The sequence below is a fragment of the Chrysemys picta genome, chromosome 2 (genome assembly GCF_011386835.1).
Source record: "Chrysemys picta bellii isolate R12L10 chromosome 2, ASM1138683v2, whole genome shotgun sequence".
In the NCBI taxonomy this organism is placed as follows: Eukaryota; Metazoa; Chordata; order Testudines; family Emydidae; genus Chrysemys; species Chrysemys picta.
In genome coordinates this window covers 195676329-195695860 of record NC_088792.1, presented here as the reverse complement: position 1 = coordinate 195695860, position 19532 = coordinate 195676329, and the positions used below count along the sequence as shown (strand labels likewise).

General features: G+C 41.8%; 1 protein-coding gene across 3 annotated transcripts in view; it reads right to left on the bottom strand.

The window, feature by feature from the left end:
- The window catches only part of CD226 (CD226 molecule), a 50577-nt gene extending 40890 nt beyond the window's left edge, over nucleotides 1-9687 (bottom strand). Inside the window, exons 1-3 of one of the 3 annotated variants that reach the window (XM_065585183.1) lie at nucleotides 9557-9687; nucleotides 2886-3048; nucleotides 2273-2602 (exon numbers count right to left, since the gene is read on the bottom strand). In XM_065585183.1, coding sequence (XP_065441255.1) covers nucleotides 2273-2602; nucleotides 2886-2931 — 376 coding nt within the window. In that variant the 5' untranslated portion in view covers nucleotides 2932-3048; nucleotides 9557-9687. Of the gene's footprint in view, nucleotides 1-2272; nucleotides 2603-2885; nucleotides 3049-9521 lie in introns of all 3 variants that reach the window. The other 2 variants (XM_005281484.3, XM_065585182.1) reach the window with 2 other exon arrangements.
- Nucleotides 9688-19532: the final 9845 nt, after the last annotated feature.

Below are 19532 nucleotides of genomic sequence, written 5' to 3'. Positions count from 1 at the left end.
AAGTGTTTAATGAATATGGTAGAATAAAGTTATAAGGCATCGTCTGGTAAGGCAGTTCATTCCATTTAGACCAATGTTTACATACACCTTTAGGGAAGCAAATAATTCACACAAATTGTTGTTCCCAGGCTTAATTTTTCTAAATGAAAAAAAAAATGTTATTTCTATGCGACATTTATTCTCTCTCTTGGCAGATAAAAAAAAAATCTTCAGATGTTCTCTTTAAAGTGCTAAAACAGGGGGGGAAATCTCTAACTGAGCATACAGAACCTCATGATATCATTTTTAGATAGTTACCTCTGACAACAGCTGCAATTTTAACTGGGATTTATAGTTTGCTGATACATGTGAAGGGGATGCCATTTGCAGATATTACAGTGTGGACTAATTTCCCAAAGGAAATTGGAATGAGGTGGAAGCCTTGTTGCTTGAGGAATTTTAAGGTAGACTGGCCAAAGCACTCAAAAAATACAGATCTGGGCACAATCCTGAAATGGCAGAGTGATGGAGAGAAGGACCTATAGGTCTCTTCCACGTCTAACTTTTTAGATTTTGTGGGAAATCCCAGTCAAGAAAGGGAAGACTTGCTCAGAGTTCAAATTGGGATGGGTCACAAAGGGTCACCAACCTTGTCCCTTTTTTCTTGAGACAGCCATGTTGTTCTTTACTTTTTTGTTTTAAAGTAAGCTTTGAACTCTCATGGCTATGAAGTGGAAGCAAGTGGGACATCTGAGCCCAACCAAGGGGTGATCCCACATAGCCCAGCAGGACAACCCTATTCATGCACCCTTTCCCTTTCCCTTTCCCGGAGCAGTGAGGGACTAACCTGGTCAGGAGTATGAGCCTGAGACCAGGTGGTTTTCTCTCTGACTCTAACGACTGCTGCTCCTCCCTCTGTGAACCCTATCTGCAGACTCAGGCAGACATCACTGTATCTTTTAAAGTTTTCAAACTTCTCTTTACAACCTAACGCCTAGAAACCATTTTTCCCCCTCAAGTGAAAACTTAGATTTTGACATCATCACATGGCTCGTGGGGCCAGTCTCTTAGATACACCAAGATTTTTGCCTATGATTCAATCTGGCACTATCCAGGGGTGTATTTGAATGAGATGGAGCCAAGCCAAGGTACCAGTGATCATGTTTTGAAGTCCAGCAAGTCTCAACTAGACTTCTGTTTGGTTTAGGTTTTTAATTTGTTAGAGATGGCAGGTCAGTGTGTGTGGGATGCAAGAACTGAATACAGATATAGGCCACTGGCCCATTGGTCGGTCTGTAAATGGCACTGCTAGCTAATATGCTGGACTCAGGGTTACATACCTGTGCCTCAACTTGCTAAATGAAATACTGGGATAGATGGCATGTAAAAACCACTTCCTACGCTCTGCAAATAGTATCACAGAAAGTTGAGGAAAAAAATGTTCAAGTGTTTGCTGGTGTCATCACTGATATTTTCATATTGACATTTCACCAAAGTGAAGACCACAAACTTTCCTTCCACTGCTCTTGGGTTTCTGTTACAATTCTGTTACAATTACTCTTTAAACCTCCTGTGTTTCAATTAATTAAAAAATAGGATTTGGAAAGTCAAATGTACCAGCCAGACATTATTTAAAATCACTTTTAAAACTGCAAAAATTTACTATTTTTATGGGACCTAATTTCTTGGTTTAGCCTTTAGAAACAATCTCTGGGCTGAGTGAAGTTCTATGGAAGATTTACCCTATCCTAACTGTCTCTCTTTTGTAGTCTCTTCACTCCTAAATAGCTAATTACTCTATCATTCTGAAGAGCTTCTGGGCCAGAGGGACTGATAACCAGGTAGTATGGATCCAAAAGCATGTACCCCCAAACAGTACAATCTATAGTGGTGACAAGAGCTAATTTCATACATGTAGTGAGGTTGCAAGGTCATGAGATATTATTTCCCAATGGAAATGGCTCACTGATGTTGCAACGTGCAATATTCTCTAAAACCCCGTCATTGCTAAACCCTTGTCATGGCAATTAACTAAATTTGTATCACTGCTGTGATGTCTTCCCTCAAAAATTCAGCTCTTCTCCTTTGTGATATATGTTGATCTCCCCTAACGTGAATCCCTGGTAATGTAATTATTTCCTGAAATGGTAGCAAGCAATCTCCAAATGACTATTAGCAGAACAACTGAATCATCCATCAAATTCTGTTACCAAAATGAGAGCCCAAATTTTTCCTAACTTTGTATATATTTGCATTTACCAGCCATTTATAAAATAGCAAAGGTTTCACTTACCTGATTGGATAACCTCTACCACCTTTTCCCAGACTCCATCTGGGAAAGTTATGGAGCATAAATAAAAGCCCATGTCAGCTTCAGTGGTCTTCATGAAGTTTAGGGACTTGTCTCTTGAGGAAGAATTTATAAAACGAACTCTGTCCTTATATTTGTCTTCAATATGCACACCGTACAATGGGTGGGAGACAGCAATGGTTTCTTTGCCAGTTGCAATACTCTTAACCCAGGACATCTGGGTCATGCCATCCGTCTTTGGATAGACGCATTCCAGATTCATATTATTGGTGAGTTTTACAGTTGCATCCACAAATCTTCCTTCCCCTGTGGCTGAAACACATACCCAGCGTTAGTACTAATTGTAGTTTCAAAGTTTAATACAACTAGCTAGCTAACATTCCAAGATCAAGCAAAATATTTTAGAGGTTGAAAAGCCTAGCAGCACAAGAACAAGCCCAGCAAAATCCTTATGGGTGTTATTACTTATAACAGTTAGTTTTTCTGAATGCCTTAAAAATTATTTTAGCCACACAAATACTGATGAATTCTGATTATATCTGTCATGCAAGAAAAAAAGAACATATATTGCTAAAGAAAAAGAAAGCAATCTTACTTTCAGATAACTGGAGAACAACAATAAGGCAGGCAAGATAGTCCATCTCTGAGAACGCTGGAGTAGATTACTATGTGATACAGCTTTATTCAGACTCCCTTCACAATATGCTATTTCCTAATCGACTGTTATTACTGAAGTCTTTACTTTTGAAATGAGACACCTGAAAGAAACAATGTGCTTTTAACTTTCACATAAACAATAGCCCCATCTATAGGCAATCAAGTTCATAGTATAGTTCAGCTATTCACATCAGATTCACTAAATGTCTGTCAAAATTCACTGAAAAAAAAGCTTCCCAATCCCAAGAGAACTTTAAAAATATGGATGATGATGATGAGGTTGATGATGAGGTGATCTAGGGCACTGGCTCCCAACCTTTCCAGACTACTATACCCCATGCAGGAGTCTGATTTTTTTGTGTACCCCAAGTTTCACCTCACTTAAAAATTACTTGCTTACAAAACCAGACATAAAAATTCCACAGCACACTATTACTGAAATATTGCTTACTTTCTCATTTTTACCATATAATTATAAAATAAATCAATTAGAATATAAATATTGTACTTACATTCAGGGCCGGCTCCAGGCACCAGCACAGTAAGCAGGTGCTTGGGGCTGCCAATGGAAAGAGACAGCACGTCCGGCTGTTTGGCGGCGGGTCCCTCTGTCCCTCTCAGAGGGAAGGACCTGCCACCAAATTGCTGCCGAAGGATGAAGCGGCGGTGGTAGAGCTCTTGCCGAAGTGCCACCGATCGCAGCTTTTTTTGGGGGGGGCCGCTTGGGGCGGCAAAAATGCTGGAGCTGGCCCTGCTTACATTTCAGTGTATAGTGAATAGAGCAGTATAAAGAAGCATAAAGACTTCACCAGTGCTTTTTATGTATCCTATTGTAAAACTCGTCTAGCTATTTCCCTAGTTGATGTACCCCTTAGAAGACCTCTGTGTACTCCCTGGGGTTCACATACCCCTGGTTGAGAGACACAAAATCTTGACCATAACAGCAAACAGGAGTGGCAAATGGGAGTTTCAGAGTGCATAGCTGTTGATCCTGTGCTTGGAGGTAGATGAACTTGGTGAGTAGTTATTTGCTTCTTGTTAGTGAAGGGTTGAAGCGAAGAGTGAAAATCATTTGCCAGGTAAACTCATGACCAAGTGAACATGAACAGCAAACAGGAGCTTTTGTTCTCAGTATAGCTCTACACTTAATGCTGTGATGTCCAGCAATAGAACCGTGGTTGTGATGAACAATACATGTGCAATGTTTTGTTTCCTACTGGGAGCCACAAGGGTTTTCCTCTGTATGATGTACAAGCTGGTAACTGTGCTGGAAGAAAAGATTTGTAGTCTGGAAGGACAAGTGTACACATCACGGAGCATCAGAGAGGTTGAGGGATTCTTGGACAACTCGATTCAGGAAGCTTCACCACTTCAGATTCAAAAAATAAAGGAATTAGCTGCCAAAGAACCGAGAGTATGGAAACTAGAGAGGAGGTTTGGTAGTTCATAACCACCAGCGGCAAGAGGGCCGGGTAGCTTTCCACATGGCTGGAGGCAGATGAAGGATGGGCAGGCTATGACCAACAGAGAGAAGAGCCCCAGTAGGAATTCCACACAGACAGAAGTACCCAACTGTTATCACGTTCTCAGTGTGGAAACTGTAAAAGATATCTCTGAAGATCCAGCAGGTCAAACAGAATGGAGAGCTGCATAGGACATACTGTGGATGGCTGTACAGCCCAACCTGCAGGGCAATCAAGGCTGCCCATGAAGAGATCCCCAGCCATCCAAGGAAAACAGCCTATCCGTGTTGGGGATTTGGTACTCATAAGAATGGAGAGAACATTCTGCAAGGCACAGGTGGACAATAGGATGATGTGTTGTTTTCCCAGGCATGAGATTTGACTGTAAGACTGGATAGGATCTGAAGTTGGTGGGCAAGAATCCATTGATGATGGAGTATATTGGCACTAGTGACACTGCTGCACAAATTCTAGACAACTTCACAATTATAGAATTCGGAAGGATGCTGAAAAAGAAGAATGTTCACATGATCTTCTTGGAAATCCTTCCTATCTGGAAGTGAAGGAAAACAGAAAATAGAAGATTCTGGAAGTGAAATGCTCACTTGGTAAGTGGTGTCAGACACAGGGTGTGGAACATTGATCCACCTTCTATTGGGCAAGGAGGCTGTACAAGTTGGATGGACTCCATCTCAATAAAAGAATCATAGAATATCAGGGTTGGAAGGGACCTCAGGAGGCCATCTAGTGCAACCTCCTGCTCAAAGCAGGACCAATTCCCAACTAAATCATCTCAGCCAGGGCTTTGTCAAGCCTGACCTTAAAAACCTCTAAGGAAGGAGATTCCACCACCTCCCTAGGTAACCCATTCCAGTGCTTCACCACCCTCCCAGTGAAAAAGTTTTTCCTAATACCCAACCTAAACCTCCCCAACTGCAACTTGAGACCATTACTCCTTGTTCTGTCATCAGGTATCACTGAGAACAGTCTAGATCCATCCTCTTTGGAATCCCCTTTCGGGTAGTTGAAAGCAGCTATCAAATCCCCCCCTCATTCTTCTCTTCTGGAGACTAAACAATCCCAGTTCCCTCAGCCTCTCCTCATAAGTCATGTGCTCCAGACCCCTAATCATTTGTGTTGCCCTCCGCTGGACTCTTTCCAAATTTTCCACATCTTTCTTGTAGTGTGGGGTCCAAAACTGGACACAGTACTCCAGATGAGGCTTCACCAATGTCTAATAGAGGGGAATGATCATGCCCCTACTTATACAGCCCAAAATGCCGTTAGCCTTCTTGGCAACAAGGGCACACTGTTGACTCATATCCAGCTTCTCGTCCACTGTGACCCCTAGATCCTTTTCTGCAGAACTGCTACCTAGCCATTCGATCCCTAGTCTGTAGCAGTGCATGGGATTCTTCCGTCCTAAGTGCAGAACTCTGCACTTGTCCTTGTTGAACCTCATCAGGTTTCTTTTGGCCCAATCCTCTAATTTGTCTAGGTCCCTCTGTATCTGATCCCTACCCTCCAGCATATCTACCACTCCTCCCAGTTTACTGTCATCTGCAAACTTGCTGAGAGTGCAGTCCACGCCATCCTCCAGATCATTAATGAAAATATTGAACAAAACCGGACCCAGGACCGACCCTTGGGGCACTCTGCTTGATACCAGCTGCCAACTAGACATGGAGCCGTTGATCACTACCCACTGAGCCCGACGATCTAGCCAGCTTTCTATCCACTTTACAGTCCATTCATCGAGCCCATAGTTCTTTAACTTGGTGGCAAGAATATTGTGGGAGACCATATCAAAAGCTTTGCTAAAGTCAAGGAATAACACATCCACTGCTTTCCCCTCATCCACAGAGCCAGTTATCTCATCATAGAAGGCAATTAGGTTAGTCAGGCACGACTTCCCCTTGGTGAATCCATGCTGACTGTTCCTGATCACTTTCCTCTCCTCTAAGTGTTTCATAATTGATTCCTTGAGGACCTGCTCCATGATTTTTCCAGGGACTGAGGTGAGGCTGACTGGCCTGTAGTTCCTCGGATTCTTCTTCTTCCCTTTTTTAAAGACGGGCACTACATAAGCCATGAGTTTTCAAAGATAATGGCCAATGGCTCTGCAATCACATCCGCTAACTTCTTTAACACCCTCGGATACAGCGCATCCGGCCCCATGGACTTGTGCTCGTCCAGTTTTTCTAAATAGTCCCGAACCACTTCTTTCTCCACAGAGGGCTGGTCACCTCCTCCCAGCAGTCTGGGAGCCAGGGCCGGCTCCAGGGTTTTTGCTGCCCCAAGCGGCGCAAAAAAAAAAAAAAGCCGCGATCTGTGGCGGTAATTCGGTGGGAGGACCTTCGCTCCAAGCGGGAGTGAGGGACCATCCACCGAATTGCCGCTGAATAGTTGGACGTGCCGCCCCTCTCCGGAGTGCTTGGCAAGCTGGTGCCTGGAGCCGGCCCTGCTGGTAGCTGACTTTGTTCGTGAAGACAGAGGCAAAAAAAGCATTGAGTACATTAGCTTTTTCCACATCCTCTGTCACTAGGTTGCCTCCCTCATTCAGTAAGGGGCCCACACTTTCCTTGACTTCCTTGTTGCTAACATACCTGAGGAAACCCTTCTTGTTACTCTTAACATCTCTTGCTAGCTGCAACTCCAAGTGTGATTTGGCCTTCTTGATTTCACTCCTGCATGCCTGAGCAATATTTTTATACTCTTCCCTGGTCATTTGTCCAATCGTCCACTTCTTGTAAGCTTCTTTTTTTGCGTTTAAGATCAGCAAGGATTTCACTGTTAAGCCAAGCTGGTCGCCTGCCATATTTACTATTCTTTCTACACATCGGAATGTTTTTTTCTGCAACCTCAATAAAGATTCTTTAAAATACAGCCAGCTTTCCTGGACTCCTTTCCCCCTCATGTTATTCTCCCAGGGGATCCTGCCCATCAGTTCCCTGAGGGAGTCAAAATCTGCTTTTCTGAAGTTCAGGGTCCGTATTCTGCTGCTCTCCTTTCTTCCTTGTGTCAGGATCCTGAACTCGACCATCTCACGGTCACTGCCGCCCAGGTTCCCATCCACTTTTGCTTCCCCTACTAATTCTTCCCGGTTTGTGAGCAGCAGGTCTAGAAGAGAGCATATCTTCTAGGTGACAGGCTGGCTAGACTAGTCTGGAATGCATTAAAGAACAAAAGAGGAGGGTGAAAAGGGAGAATAAATGAGAACTTATGTAAAACAAAATCAAGATGTTAAGAACAAAATTAATCAAGACACCAAGGAACATAAAGAGAATAAATTCTTTAAAAGCCTACATACTATGCTAATAGTCTGGGTAATAAATGAGAAGAATTGGAATTGCTCATTTAAGAGCATAAATTTGACCAAATTCGTATAACTGAAACATGGTGGGAAGGTTTGCATGATTGAAATGTTAAAATCAATGTTTATAACCGATTTAGGAAGGACTGAGTGAGCAAAAGGGAATGGGGAGTGGAACTCTTTCATACCTCAAGCTATCTTGTTGGAAGATGAGGAGCACTCAGGTATGGATGCTCCTGTTATGCTGTAGTTGCCCTCAGGTCCTGGTTAGTGGGAGGTAGAATCACTGACAGGGAGAGGTGCTGGGTTATATTTGTTTTTATAACGTACAAAGTGCTTTACATTAAAAGACGGAGACAAGGTCTCCGCTCCAAGAGTTTATATTCTGAAATAGACAGGTAGATCAGACAGTATAAGTGGAGAAACCTACAGAGGAAAAGGAAAATAAGGAGCCTGATTCACCAGTGCATTACTCCCATTTTACATCAGTATAGCCCTACTGATTTCAATGGAGTTACACTAATGTAAGACTGGAACAATGGTCAACTAGGCCCAAATAATCTATTATTTAAGAAATTGCAACCTTAGAAAACTTCCACCAAAATATTCTTCATGTCCTTGTTGGAGCAAGGAAAACCTATAATGTCTATACACAGGGGGATGGCTTTCTAGACTGGAAGATTATTATTTATATAATGCCACAGTTGAGCATGGCATTTTACAGATCTGCAGGATTTGGCACCGGATAGAGAAAGAAATATAAACTTGTGTTAATAAATTTTTGTTTTTATTTTTCCTAGTGAAGCATCCTACACATCTGTCATCCTTAATTGGAACTGAGATGTACTGCTCAAGAAGCCTCACAAATGACAAATTCCTTTCAGTGAAAGTAAAGTTTCATTCCTCTGTTTATATATAAATTACTGTTTTGCTGAACTGAATTCCGTGCTCATTTCTCTCCATCTGTCATTAAAAGAGAAATGGAACTTACTAAGATCAATATCCAACCCTACACGATGCCTAATTATTTTGGGTGTGATATGTTGTAACAAATACATGTCAGCAGATGCCAGGCACAATTACTATGTAACTCACACAGGGAGAGCAGGGACTACAATGCTGTACATATAGTTTCAAAAACACAATCCTCTGACACTTCTGCTAAAGGGGAACTTTTTAAACCAACCCACTGCAGGGTTTCCCTGCGAGTGTTGTGATACACCAGTCTACTCCAGATATCTGGGAGCATATGCTTTGTATACCACGAGCTAGGAAGGCAAACCCTGTAGCTGCTGCAAGCACTAGGCTCTTTGCAGGCTGTAGTCTTTGGGCAGGGAGCTCCTATTGTGGTTTTGGGGACTGTGCATTTAAGGGTTCAGCGTCACAGCCAGAATCTGGGCAGGGCGCTGTGAAGCTCTTGTTGTTATGCACAGCTAGTTGGAAACTGACACAATAAAAAGCAAAACTCTAGCAAGCTCCTAAAGCACGGAGTGATCACTGAACACCAAACCTATTAACACTCACACATTTCAACTAACGGGATACACTAGGGCTGCCAGAAAATAAAAAGTGCAGATACCCAGGTGCAAGGACTTTTAATCAACCCAACAGTCCAGAAGTCAGTCCTTTGGGGCAGTCCATTTGAGGGGTATAAAGGTAACTGTACCTAGGGGCTTTCAGTTTAGTGCCAGGGATACTCCCTTCCAGCCTATCCATGTCCTGGATGCAACAAAGCAGTGACCCTTTTGCCCACTCAGTTCTCTTGTCTATGGCCTTGTTGGAGCCCATCTGTACTGACCTCCTGGCATCACATGCAGGCGGTCCCCTGCTTACCGGTCACTGCCCTGTATCCTCCTGCTGCAACTACTACGGATCCTTTACTGGCAACATGCTGCTTCCTTGCTCAGCTTCTCAGTGTGTCTGCTACCCAGACTTCCTTCCCCAGCCAGCACTCTAGCGGCTGCCTCCAGCCTGCTGCTCCTGCGCACATGCAGCTTCTGGCTCTTTCCTGGCCCTCGTCGCCCTTGATCTCAGGCTGTCACGCCGTTTTACTGAACTTATGGAGCGCTCTAGTGTCTGGATATTGAACAGTGCAACACAATGCACCCCACTAGCTAGATCCTTTCCCTCCTGCTCAGAGTGAGGGGAACATGTAAGGAGTCGCTCCATTTATTGCAACTCTATCTGGCAGTACTAGTACCAACTCCCGCCTTATCCTCTCTGTGGACTAGCCATTAGAAGGGCACATCTCTCACTGAAAGAGCCTGATAAAGCTCACTACTGCCACCTTCTGCAACTCCGTAGTATTTTACAGCAGGCTTATACCATGGGGCTGGTCCCCATTGGTGGGGACTGGGCAGTGACTGGGTATAGCTGGACATGTGTCTTGCTTTTTTTATCTACAATCTTGAAAATGAATTGGTGCATGGGATTTTATATTGGGGTCTTTGAGCATATGTTTCAGCAGCAGCTAGATCTCTGATAAATACAGCAGAGCTATAGGGAGGCCTCCTGGCTAATGCCTGGGACCCCATGGCACCAGCATTAAGAAAAGGGAGGACATCCCTCCTTTAATGCTTCCCCTACAGGTGCCCAGCAATCATGGAGCCACCAGGGAGGAGAAAGCAGGGAAGAAGAGGCAGTAGGCCACCTCAGGGCCTTGTTATCAGAGGAATTAGTGGAACAGAATGAGGGGGTAATGGCTTAAAGGAGGAAAACAGGCTAGCGTGACGGGGGCTCAGATGGCATGAGGAGCAGAAGCGAAAATGATAAGTCTTCTCCGGGATCCCCTGCAAACAATTCTCAGGACTCCAGGCGGTTATTATTATTACATCTGTCTCGTGCCAGAATTGGTGCACAGAGCAGAAACCAGTCTCTTCCATCCCTCTCTGCCATTTGCTCCTGCTTCTATCTGCTCCATTGTGTTGAGATTAATAGGCAGCAGGTTTAAAACAAACATAAGGAAGTACTTCTTCACACAACACGTAATCAACCTGTGGACCTAGTTGCCAAGGGATGTTGTGAAGGTCAAAACTATAACGGGGTACAAAAAAGAATTAGACAAGGTCTGGAGGATAGGTCCATCAATGGCTATTAGCCAAGATGGCCAGAGATGCAACCCCATTCTCTGAGTGTCCCTAGCCTCTGACTTCCAGAAGTTGGGAGTGGATGACAGGGGCTGGATCACTTGACGATTGCCTGTTCTGTTCATTCCCTCTGAAGCATCTGGCATTGGCCACTGTCGGAAAATAGGACACTGGGCTAGATGGACCATTTTTTTGACCCCACATGGCCGTTCTTATGTTCTTAGATTGATTTTCATGCCCTCCGTGCTGAGAGTTCTTTTTAAGGTTTCTCTTGTGTGACCTCGTTTCCTCACACCAGTTGATTCCACTTGACTGCTTCATGCCGGGAGTCTGTGTGTTGGCACCCAGAATACATGCCCCCAAAATGTCCACCCCTTCCTTCTAATTCTAGTGGAGATGAGCAACCGGCTGGTGATTGCTCTCTTCGCTGGTTATAAAGTCTCTCCACCCAATACCCAGAATCTATTGTAGGCACTTATTTTCAAAGGCATCTGGTTTTCTAGCATTTTAATAGATTTTCGGCTCTCATAGCCATACATTAACACAGATTACATTTGAGTTGAAAATCTCAGTTTTGTTTTGGTATGGTATATCTTTGATTTCCACATGTTGCTGAGTTTAGTGAATGCTGTGGATGCCTTTCCTATCCTTGATGCCATTTCTTTCCTAAGGTCTCCACTGGCTAACAGAGTACGGTGAGAAATTCCAACTTGAACTAAGGGAAAGATCTGAGCACTGCCAGAAGCAGAGGAGTGTTGAGAAACTGACTGGACCAGAAAAAAAAATGGTCAGTGCTTAGAGATGATGTGGATCAAGCTGCAGCAGATGAAAATGGATATCAGCATAAATAGAGCAAAAATTGGATAAGCCAAAAGACGTGGCGTCTTACTGAAGAAAGAAAAGCACTGAAAGGAAAACTCCTAAATGCTAAGACCAATGAAATATTACAAAAAGCAATGGAGGAGTACAAGTGTGATGGGTTGGATCACAGAACCCCCATGCCCCCTGGGAGCTGCCAACTGATGTGCCAAGACTACCCCATTCCTATTTTCCCTGCCAGCTCAGGACTCCAGCACCCCGTCTTGCTGAGCCAGATACTCCCGTCTGCTCCAACACAGACCCGGGGTCTGAATTACTTGCTCCAAAGCTGCAGGTTTACCTGAAAACAGCTCACAGAAGTGTGCTTGTCTTTAGCACTCAGATGCCCATCTCCCAATGGGGTCTAAACCCAAATAAATCTGTTTTACCCTGTATAAAGCTTATTCAGAGTAAACTCATAAATTGTTCACCCTCTATAACACTGAGAGATATGCACAGTTGTTTGCTCCCCCAGGTATTAATACACACTCTGAGTTAATTATGAAGTAAAAAGTGATTTTATTAAATACAGAAAGTAGGATTTAAGAGGTTCCAAGTAGTAACAGACAGAACAAATTAAGTTACCAAGCAAAATAAAACGCTCAAATCCATGTCTAATCAAACTAAATACAGATAATCTCACCCTTAGAGATGCTTCAGTAAGTTTTTTTCTCAAACTGGACAACCTTGCAGGCCTGGGCACAATTCTTTCCCCTGATACAGCTCTTGTTCCAGCTCAGGTGGAAGCTAGGGGATTCTTCATGATGGCTCTCCTCTCTCTCCTTGTTCTGTTCCACCCCTTTATATATCTTTTGCATAAGGCGGGAACCCTTTGTCCCTCTGGGTTTCCACCCCCCCTCACTGAAAAAGCACCAGGTTAAAGATGGATTCCAGTTCAGGTGACATGATCACATGTCACTGCAAGACTTCATTACCCACTTGCCAGCACACACATATACAGGAAGACTCACAGGTAAAACACAGCCATATGCAGACAATGGTCCTGGTTAATGGGAGTCATCAAGATTCCAAACCACCATTAATGGCCAACACTTTGTATAATTGCAATAGGCCCTCAGAGTTATATTTCATATTTCTAGTTTTAGATACAAGAGTGGTACATTTATACAAATAGGATGATCACACTCAGTAGATTATAAGCTTTGTAATGATACCTTACAAGAGACCCTTTGCATGAAGCATATTCCAGTTACATTATATTCACTTACGATCATGTTTTTATAAAACCATATAGACTGCACAACGTCACAACAAGAAAGCAAACAAAGCAGTGAAAAGCAGTGCAAGGAAAGAGAAACAGTGATAAGGTAAAGACCTATCAACTGAAGCTGCTGCTATGATAGGAAATCACAGAGTCATTTACCAACGGATTAAAACCCTGTGTGGAAAATTCAACACACAAAAAAGGCCAATAAAAAATAAAGATGGGAAAATGGAGAATAGCTGGGCAGAGTAAGGTGATCTCAATAGACCCAGCCTTACTTCAGCCCCCGAGTTCAATGAAACATGCCAGCCCGATCAACAACATTGGTCCAATAGAGATATCAGAAGTACAAGCTGCAGTCAAGAAGCTAAAAAGCAACAAAGTGTGGGGAGCTGATCAAATCACTTGACACTACCACCTTAATGAAACTGTCCGAGTTGTTCAGTGAAGTCTGGGGGTGGGAAAAAGACTCCTTCTGGTACAGTGGAATAATTGTCAGAATACCCCAAAAGGGTGATCTTACTGACTGTAACAGCTGGTGAGAAGTCATACTACTCCTTGTTGTAGAGAGTTTTCTGTAGTGTGATACTACACTGGGTGAAAGAAGCAGTGGATGCAAAGCTTACAGAAGAAGAGGTTGGATTCAGGCCTAAGAGATGCTGTGTAGATCAAATAATTTCACTAAGGATCATCACAGAAGAATGCCTAGAATGGCAGGCCCCCCTTATCAGGGCCGGCTCCAGGCACCAACCTTCCAAGCAGGTGCTTGGGGCAGCAATCTGCGGGGGCAGTCCGTGTGCTGTTAGGGTGGCATGCGCGCTTCCACAGCGGCGGCAATTCGGCAGCAGCTTCTATGTTCAGCAGCCTGCGGCGGGGCAGCAGCTTCTGTCTTCCGGCTGAAGACAGAAGCTACCGCCGAATTGCCGCTGCTGTGGAAACGCACGTGCTGCCCTAACAGCGCACGGACTGCCCCCGCCGTCTGTAGCGACAATTCGGCGCACTGCTTGGGGCGGCAAAAACAGTAGAGCCGGCCCTGCCCCTTATCAATTTCATTTATTTTTAAAATGCATTTGACAGCCTGCATAGATATATATTGTGGAATGTTCTTCAGTCTTATGGAATTCCAGCTAGAGTCATGAACATCATGGTTATGCACAAAGATGCAGAGTGCGCTGTAAGAGTGAACAACAACAACAGAGTGGTTCAACATGGACACTGGTGAGAAACAGGGCTACACTCTATGTCAGCTGTTGTTTGGCATTGCTATAGACAGGATAATGAAGTATTAGCAACACAAAGACTGGCATAGCATAGGTAGATGGCAAATGCATAGAAGCCCTAGACTTTGTGATGATATTGCGCTGTTAGTGACACCCCAAAACCTACAAAGACAGAGACCTTATGGAAAAACAACATTACTATTGTAGAAGAATACTTTTCTATTGTAGTATTTCATTAACAGTTCATATATTAATTCTGTCACTAACACAGAGGAAGGTGAGGATGGAGATCATTTGCTTTTTATCAAAGTGGAGATGGCAAAAAGTTTAAGTAGTCCTTTACCTCGAGAGAGATTTTGCTCACTTACAAACATTAAACTTTTGTAACATAAACTATGGAAAACTAAGATGAGCATATTAATTGAACTAGTCTCATACAGCAATCGTAACAGGTGGGATTACATCAACCATTAAGGAAGAATTTTATAGATGTCTGGGAATAGGACTAATAGGTTTCAATAGAAATTATTTACCTTCAATTTATACGCTTGTTCCATTAAAAAGGAGCTCCTATCTTTTGCTCTAGGCACTTTACAGCAAATTTTGGAAATACAATTAAACAGATTGCTCCTGGAGCCCCCTTTCACCTAATATTTAATATACAATCACAGCCAGCTGCTAAAAACATATTTTCAATCTTTATGCTCTGCCATTTTCTCGCCCCTCAGGAAAACAAAGATGATTTGCTCTAAAACTTACAGAATGTTGTCAATTTCTGTAGAATGGATAAATTAGGTTACAAATTCTATAGAAAGGATTTTTTAAAATAAATTCTATAGGAGCTTTCTATTTACATATTTTTAAAATCGATCTGTTTTGAAACATATTGCATATCACACACAAAACATTGAGTTGCTGTGTTATATACAGTCTCCAAAAAAATTTAGAAAGTGAAATAATGAGGACATGAGTCAGGATACTGTATCTTACCTAATTGTATGCTATTTTTCCTCTCATTAGAAGGATATAGATCCTTCATATATATAATTGTATCTTTATCACAGAGGGAAACAGTTTCTTGGAAGACTGGACTTTGTAAGTGTTACCTATTTGTTCTCTGGGAACAGAAGACTCGTACCCACGGGTAACCAAAGTTACCAGAGTTACATGTATAGTATTGTAAAGCTCTTACCCCAAGACCATAACTCCAACAGTAAATGTACTTAGAAGATTTTTAACTAAAAAGGAGGAAGTAGGATCTTGCAGTGAACACACACACTGGATTCTATTCTCGGCTGATGCACTTCCTGTGTGACCTTGGGCAAGTCACTTCATGTCCATGTGCATCTGTTCCCAGCCTGCAAAATACCTAATGCACAGAGATGTTTTGAAGTATGTTGCATAAATGTCTGTTATAAGCACCTGTAATGGAAGTTGCTATGTAAAGGTGAAGAATTGTGTTTCATTTTCAGGCTTCTTACTACATAGGATACAACAAAAACAGAACTGGCCCTGGAATATTGTTATGAGATGGGTAAAACCTTGTTCTGGGTTGAGTTAAAACCTTGTTCAAACTAATTTGTGAACATGCACTTATAGACTTTGTGAACAATAGCAAGCTGATAGTGGTTGCAAGTGCTTTGGAGGATAGGATTAAAATTAAAAGTGATCTGGACAAACTGGAGAAATGGTCTAAAGTAAATAGGATGAAATTTAATAAGGACAAATGCAAAGTACTCCACTTAGGAAGGATCAATCAATTGCACACATACAAAATGGGAAATGACTGCCTAGGAAGGAGTGCTGCAGAAAGGGATCTGGGAGTTATAGTGGTTCATAAGCTAAATATGAGTCAACAATGTAACTCTGTTGCCAAAAAAAAAAAAAAAAAAAAAAAAAAAAAAAAAGAATATAATTCTGTGATATATTAGCAGGAGTGTTGTAAGCAAGACATGAGAAGTAATTCTTCCACCCTACTCCATGCTGATAAGGCCTCATCTGGAGTATGGTGTCCAGTTCTGGGCACCACATTTCAGGAAAGATGTGGACAAATTAGAGAAAGTCCAGAGAAGAGCAACAAACATGATTAAAGGTCTAGAAAACATGCCCTCTGGGGGAAGATTGAAAAAATTAGGTTTGTTTAGTTTGGAGAAGAGAAGACTGAGGGGGGACATGATAACAGTTTTCAAGTACATGAAAGGTTGTTACAAGGAGGAGGGAGAGAAATTGTTCTCCTTAACCTCTGAGGCTAGGACAAGAAGCAATGGGCTTAAATTGCTGCAAGGGCAGTTAAAATTGGATACTAGGAAAAAACTTCCTGTCAGGGTAGTTAAACACTGGAATCTCTCTCATTGGACGTTTTTAAGAACAGGTTAGAGAAACACCTGTCAGGGGTGGTCTAGTTATTACATAATTCTGCTGTGAGTGCAGCGGACTGGACTAGATGAACTACTGAGGTCCCTTCCAGTCCTACGATTCTGTGATTCAAGGCCATTCATTTCAAATAGGTGTAAGACAGTTAAGGGGTCACACCTGAAACAAGGCCTAAAAAAGCCTGACCAGTAACCAGCACCATGTGGGTCAGGGAATTCCACTGGGTATTGTGACCTGGGATGTGGGGTGGAGAAGGTGAAAGAACACACAGAAACCAAGAACAGGGAGGGGCTGAGGCAAAAAGAGCAAGAAAGCCTGTGAGCACAGTGTGACCTTGTAAAAGGCTAAAGCGAAAGCTTCTGGGTCAGTTGGCTAAAGAAGCTTTGGAGCTACAAGCTAAAAAAACTGCTCTTTTTGTTCTTGGTTCCTCCTGCATTCAGAGAGGCAGAACTTTGTATATTTCCTTGTAAATAAACAAAATTGTATCAAAGAAACTATCAGATTCTGTCAATTTCTACTTTGAACTGGAACATCCCTAGAGCCCTGAAATTTGACTAACCACTTGCTTTGAAAAGGGACAATAATGTGCACCACAAATAGTTTTTACTTAAGACTCAACAAAATTAACTATGAAGCAAGCAAGAAAAAATATTTTTCATTTTTCTTGATTTACCTGAACCTTTCCAAGGAAACCAAACTCACTGAAGTGGAAACAATGGGTCAATTAAGAACCAATAGATACACCTGTTTCCTTATGAATGCTAGGCTTCCTGTGGTGAATGAATCCCTCACCAGGGAAATCACCTTTCATGCTGTTTACCATTCCACAGTTTCTCTAAGCAGGGTGTCTCACTGCTGCAGTCTAAAGATACAATCATTTAATTTGCTGTTTTCCTTTCCAATATCTAATCCAACTGAATCAATAAAGCCTAAAATAATATTGAATTAATCTAGCAAGCATGCCTGACTCACTGACGTAATGGATAGAAATCTTTAGCGTGTATTCATTAACCTCAAAGGAAAGGATATGTTAATACCATCTATTACTCTAAACAGAGAGGGGAGAAAGTTATGAATTAAATACAATCATATTTTAGAGACCTAGTGAGAAGGATGACTCAAAGGGGAGGAAATGGAATCCAATTTGACCTTGCCTATAAACAGGAAAGGAGAGAGAATGAAATCTAGAGAGCACTGTACATCTTCAAGTTAGTCCTATACATTTAATCACAATAATTTCTTTGAGGGGCAACACTATAAAAATATCATTTGAAATGAAAACACTTATTGTACAGTTTCCCATTTGCCTTACATCAAAAAATATGCACACACATTATTGGCAAGGGAATTATGTATCCACGGCTTTCTATAAACTCAGTTCATAACAACTGATGGAATTAATACACTGTAGTTACAATACTGACAACTTAATGATCCACTGCACAGGAGTTCTCCAGCATTTCAACAAGCCATGGGGAACAAAAATCAGTTTAATAAAGTGGTGTCAAATCAGCAGAGTGTGGCGAGATTTTTTTTAAACCATATGCTCATGCTAGAGAAAAGGCCATTAGTGATAACTCTTAGAAAGACAGATAACACATTTTATTTTTACATTTCTGGTGCTAGGCAACATTAACTGCAAATGCTGATTCCCAGCATCACTTGGGTACCCAAATGTGTCAGGAAATTACAGATTGCTGGTGACAGAAGGATGCAAAGCAATGTGTGCACAGATGTCACTGAAATGTTGAGATTCAGGAAGCTCATTTTATTGGTTTTCTAAGAGAGACTAACTCTGATTAATTGATGGTGGCTGAACAAAGCAAAAAATTAGCAGGATGAATTTCCAACAGTGAGGTTTAGCAGTCTGTGGAATAATTTAAACCAGGGATATGATAGATGCACCCCTGTAGAAAGCATTAAAACTACATTGAACAAAGCACTGGACACAGAGCTAGCATTACTGACTACCTTGCTAAAGTATGAAGGCTGTTCATTTTGGTTTTTTAAAAGACATTGTGTAACTGATTTTTTGTCAGTTTCATAGCAAGAAAAATTATGTCCATGAGTAATTAACTGTGAAGTTGGGCACAGCTTTTTTTTTTTTTTTTTTTTTTTTTTTAAACGCTTAGGGTTGTGAAAGAGGAAGAATAGTCACTGTGAAAAGAAATTGAGGGTACCCTTCTGGACATTAGCTTAAAATAAAAATGGAGATTGTCTTGACCTCTCCTTTATCATATTTTCCAAAAACAAACTGAAGTTAAAAAGAGACAGAGAAAACTCAAAAATAATTAATCATAAGAAAATAATCAGACAAGGACTCGAGAGAAATTAAATATTTAAAGAGACAAAATAGTCTTAACTTAGAGACTCAGGTATAAGTTGTCACTAGCCACTGTTCATCTAAGCCTATTTTAATCAGACAATGGTCACCATTACAAAGTCAGCATTTGCCTCACAGTGGTATCTGAAATAGTGTAGTTTTCCTCTATATTTAGAATAGGAAGTAATTGTGCAATGTTGGGGACTGTTGTAAGGCCTATTATAGATATCAGAGGACGCCTGCATATATCTACCTGAGAATAACTGGCATTTTATAATGTAGGAAGTATTTGAGGTACATTTATAGCAAACAACAAAAATTACCTCCCAAAGACAGCTGTTGTGTAGCATTTGAGTCCTTGTCAGATTCATTTACTGATGTTGTTTCAACAGTGAGTCTTGTATAGGGTGATCAGACAGCAAGTGTGAAAAATTGGGACTGAGGGTGGGGGGTAATAGAAGCCTATATGAAAAAAAAAGACCCAAAAATTGGGACTGTCCCTATAAAATCAGGACATGTGGTCACCCTAGTCTTGTAACATTGTTTTAAATTTAGCTCCTTTCCCCCATTCAATTCTCATTTTCATTAGTTTTCTATTGATAATGCTTACCATACCTTCTAACACAAAGTGTTATCTTCAATTTACTAAAGGAAACATTAATGCAGAAAGATTTGAAGATTTGAAGGAAATCTGTATCAGAATTGGGAATAAAGCCTCTTCCAA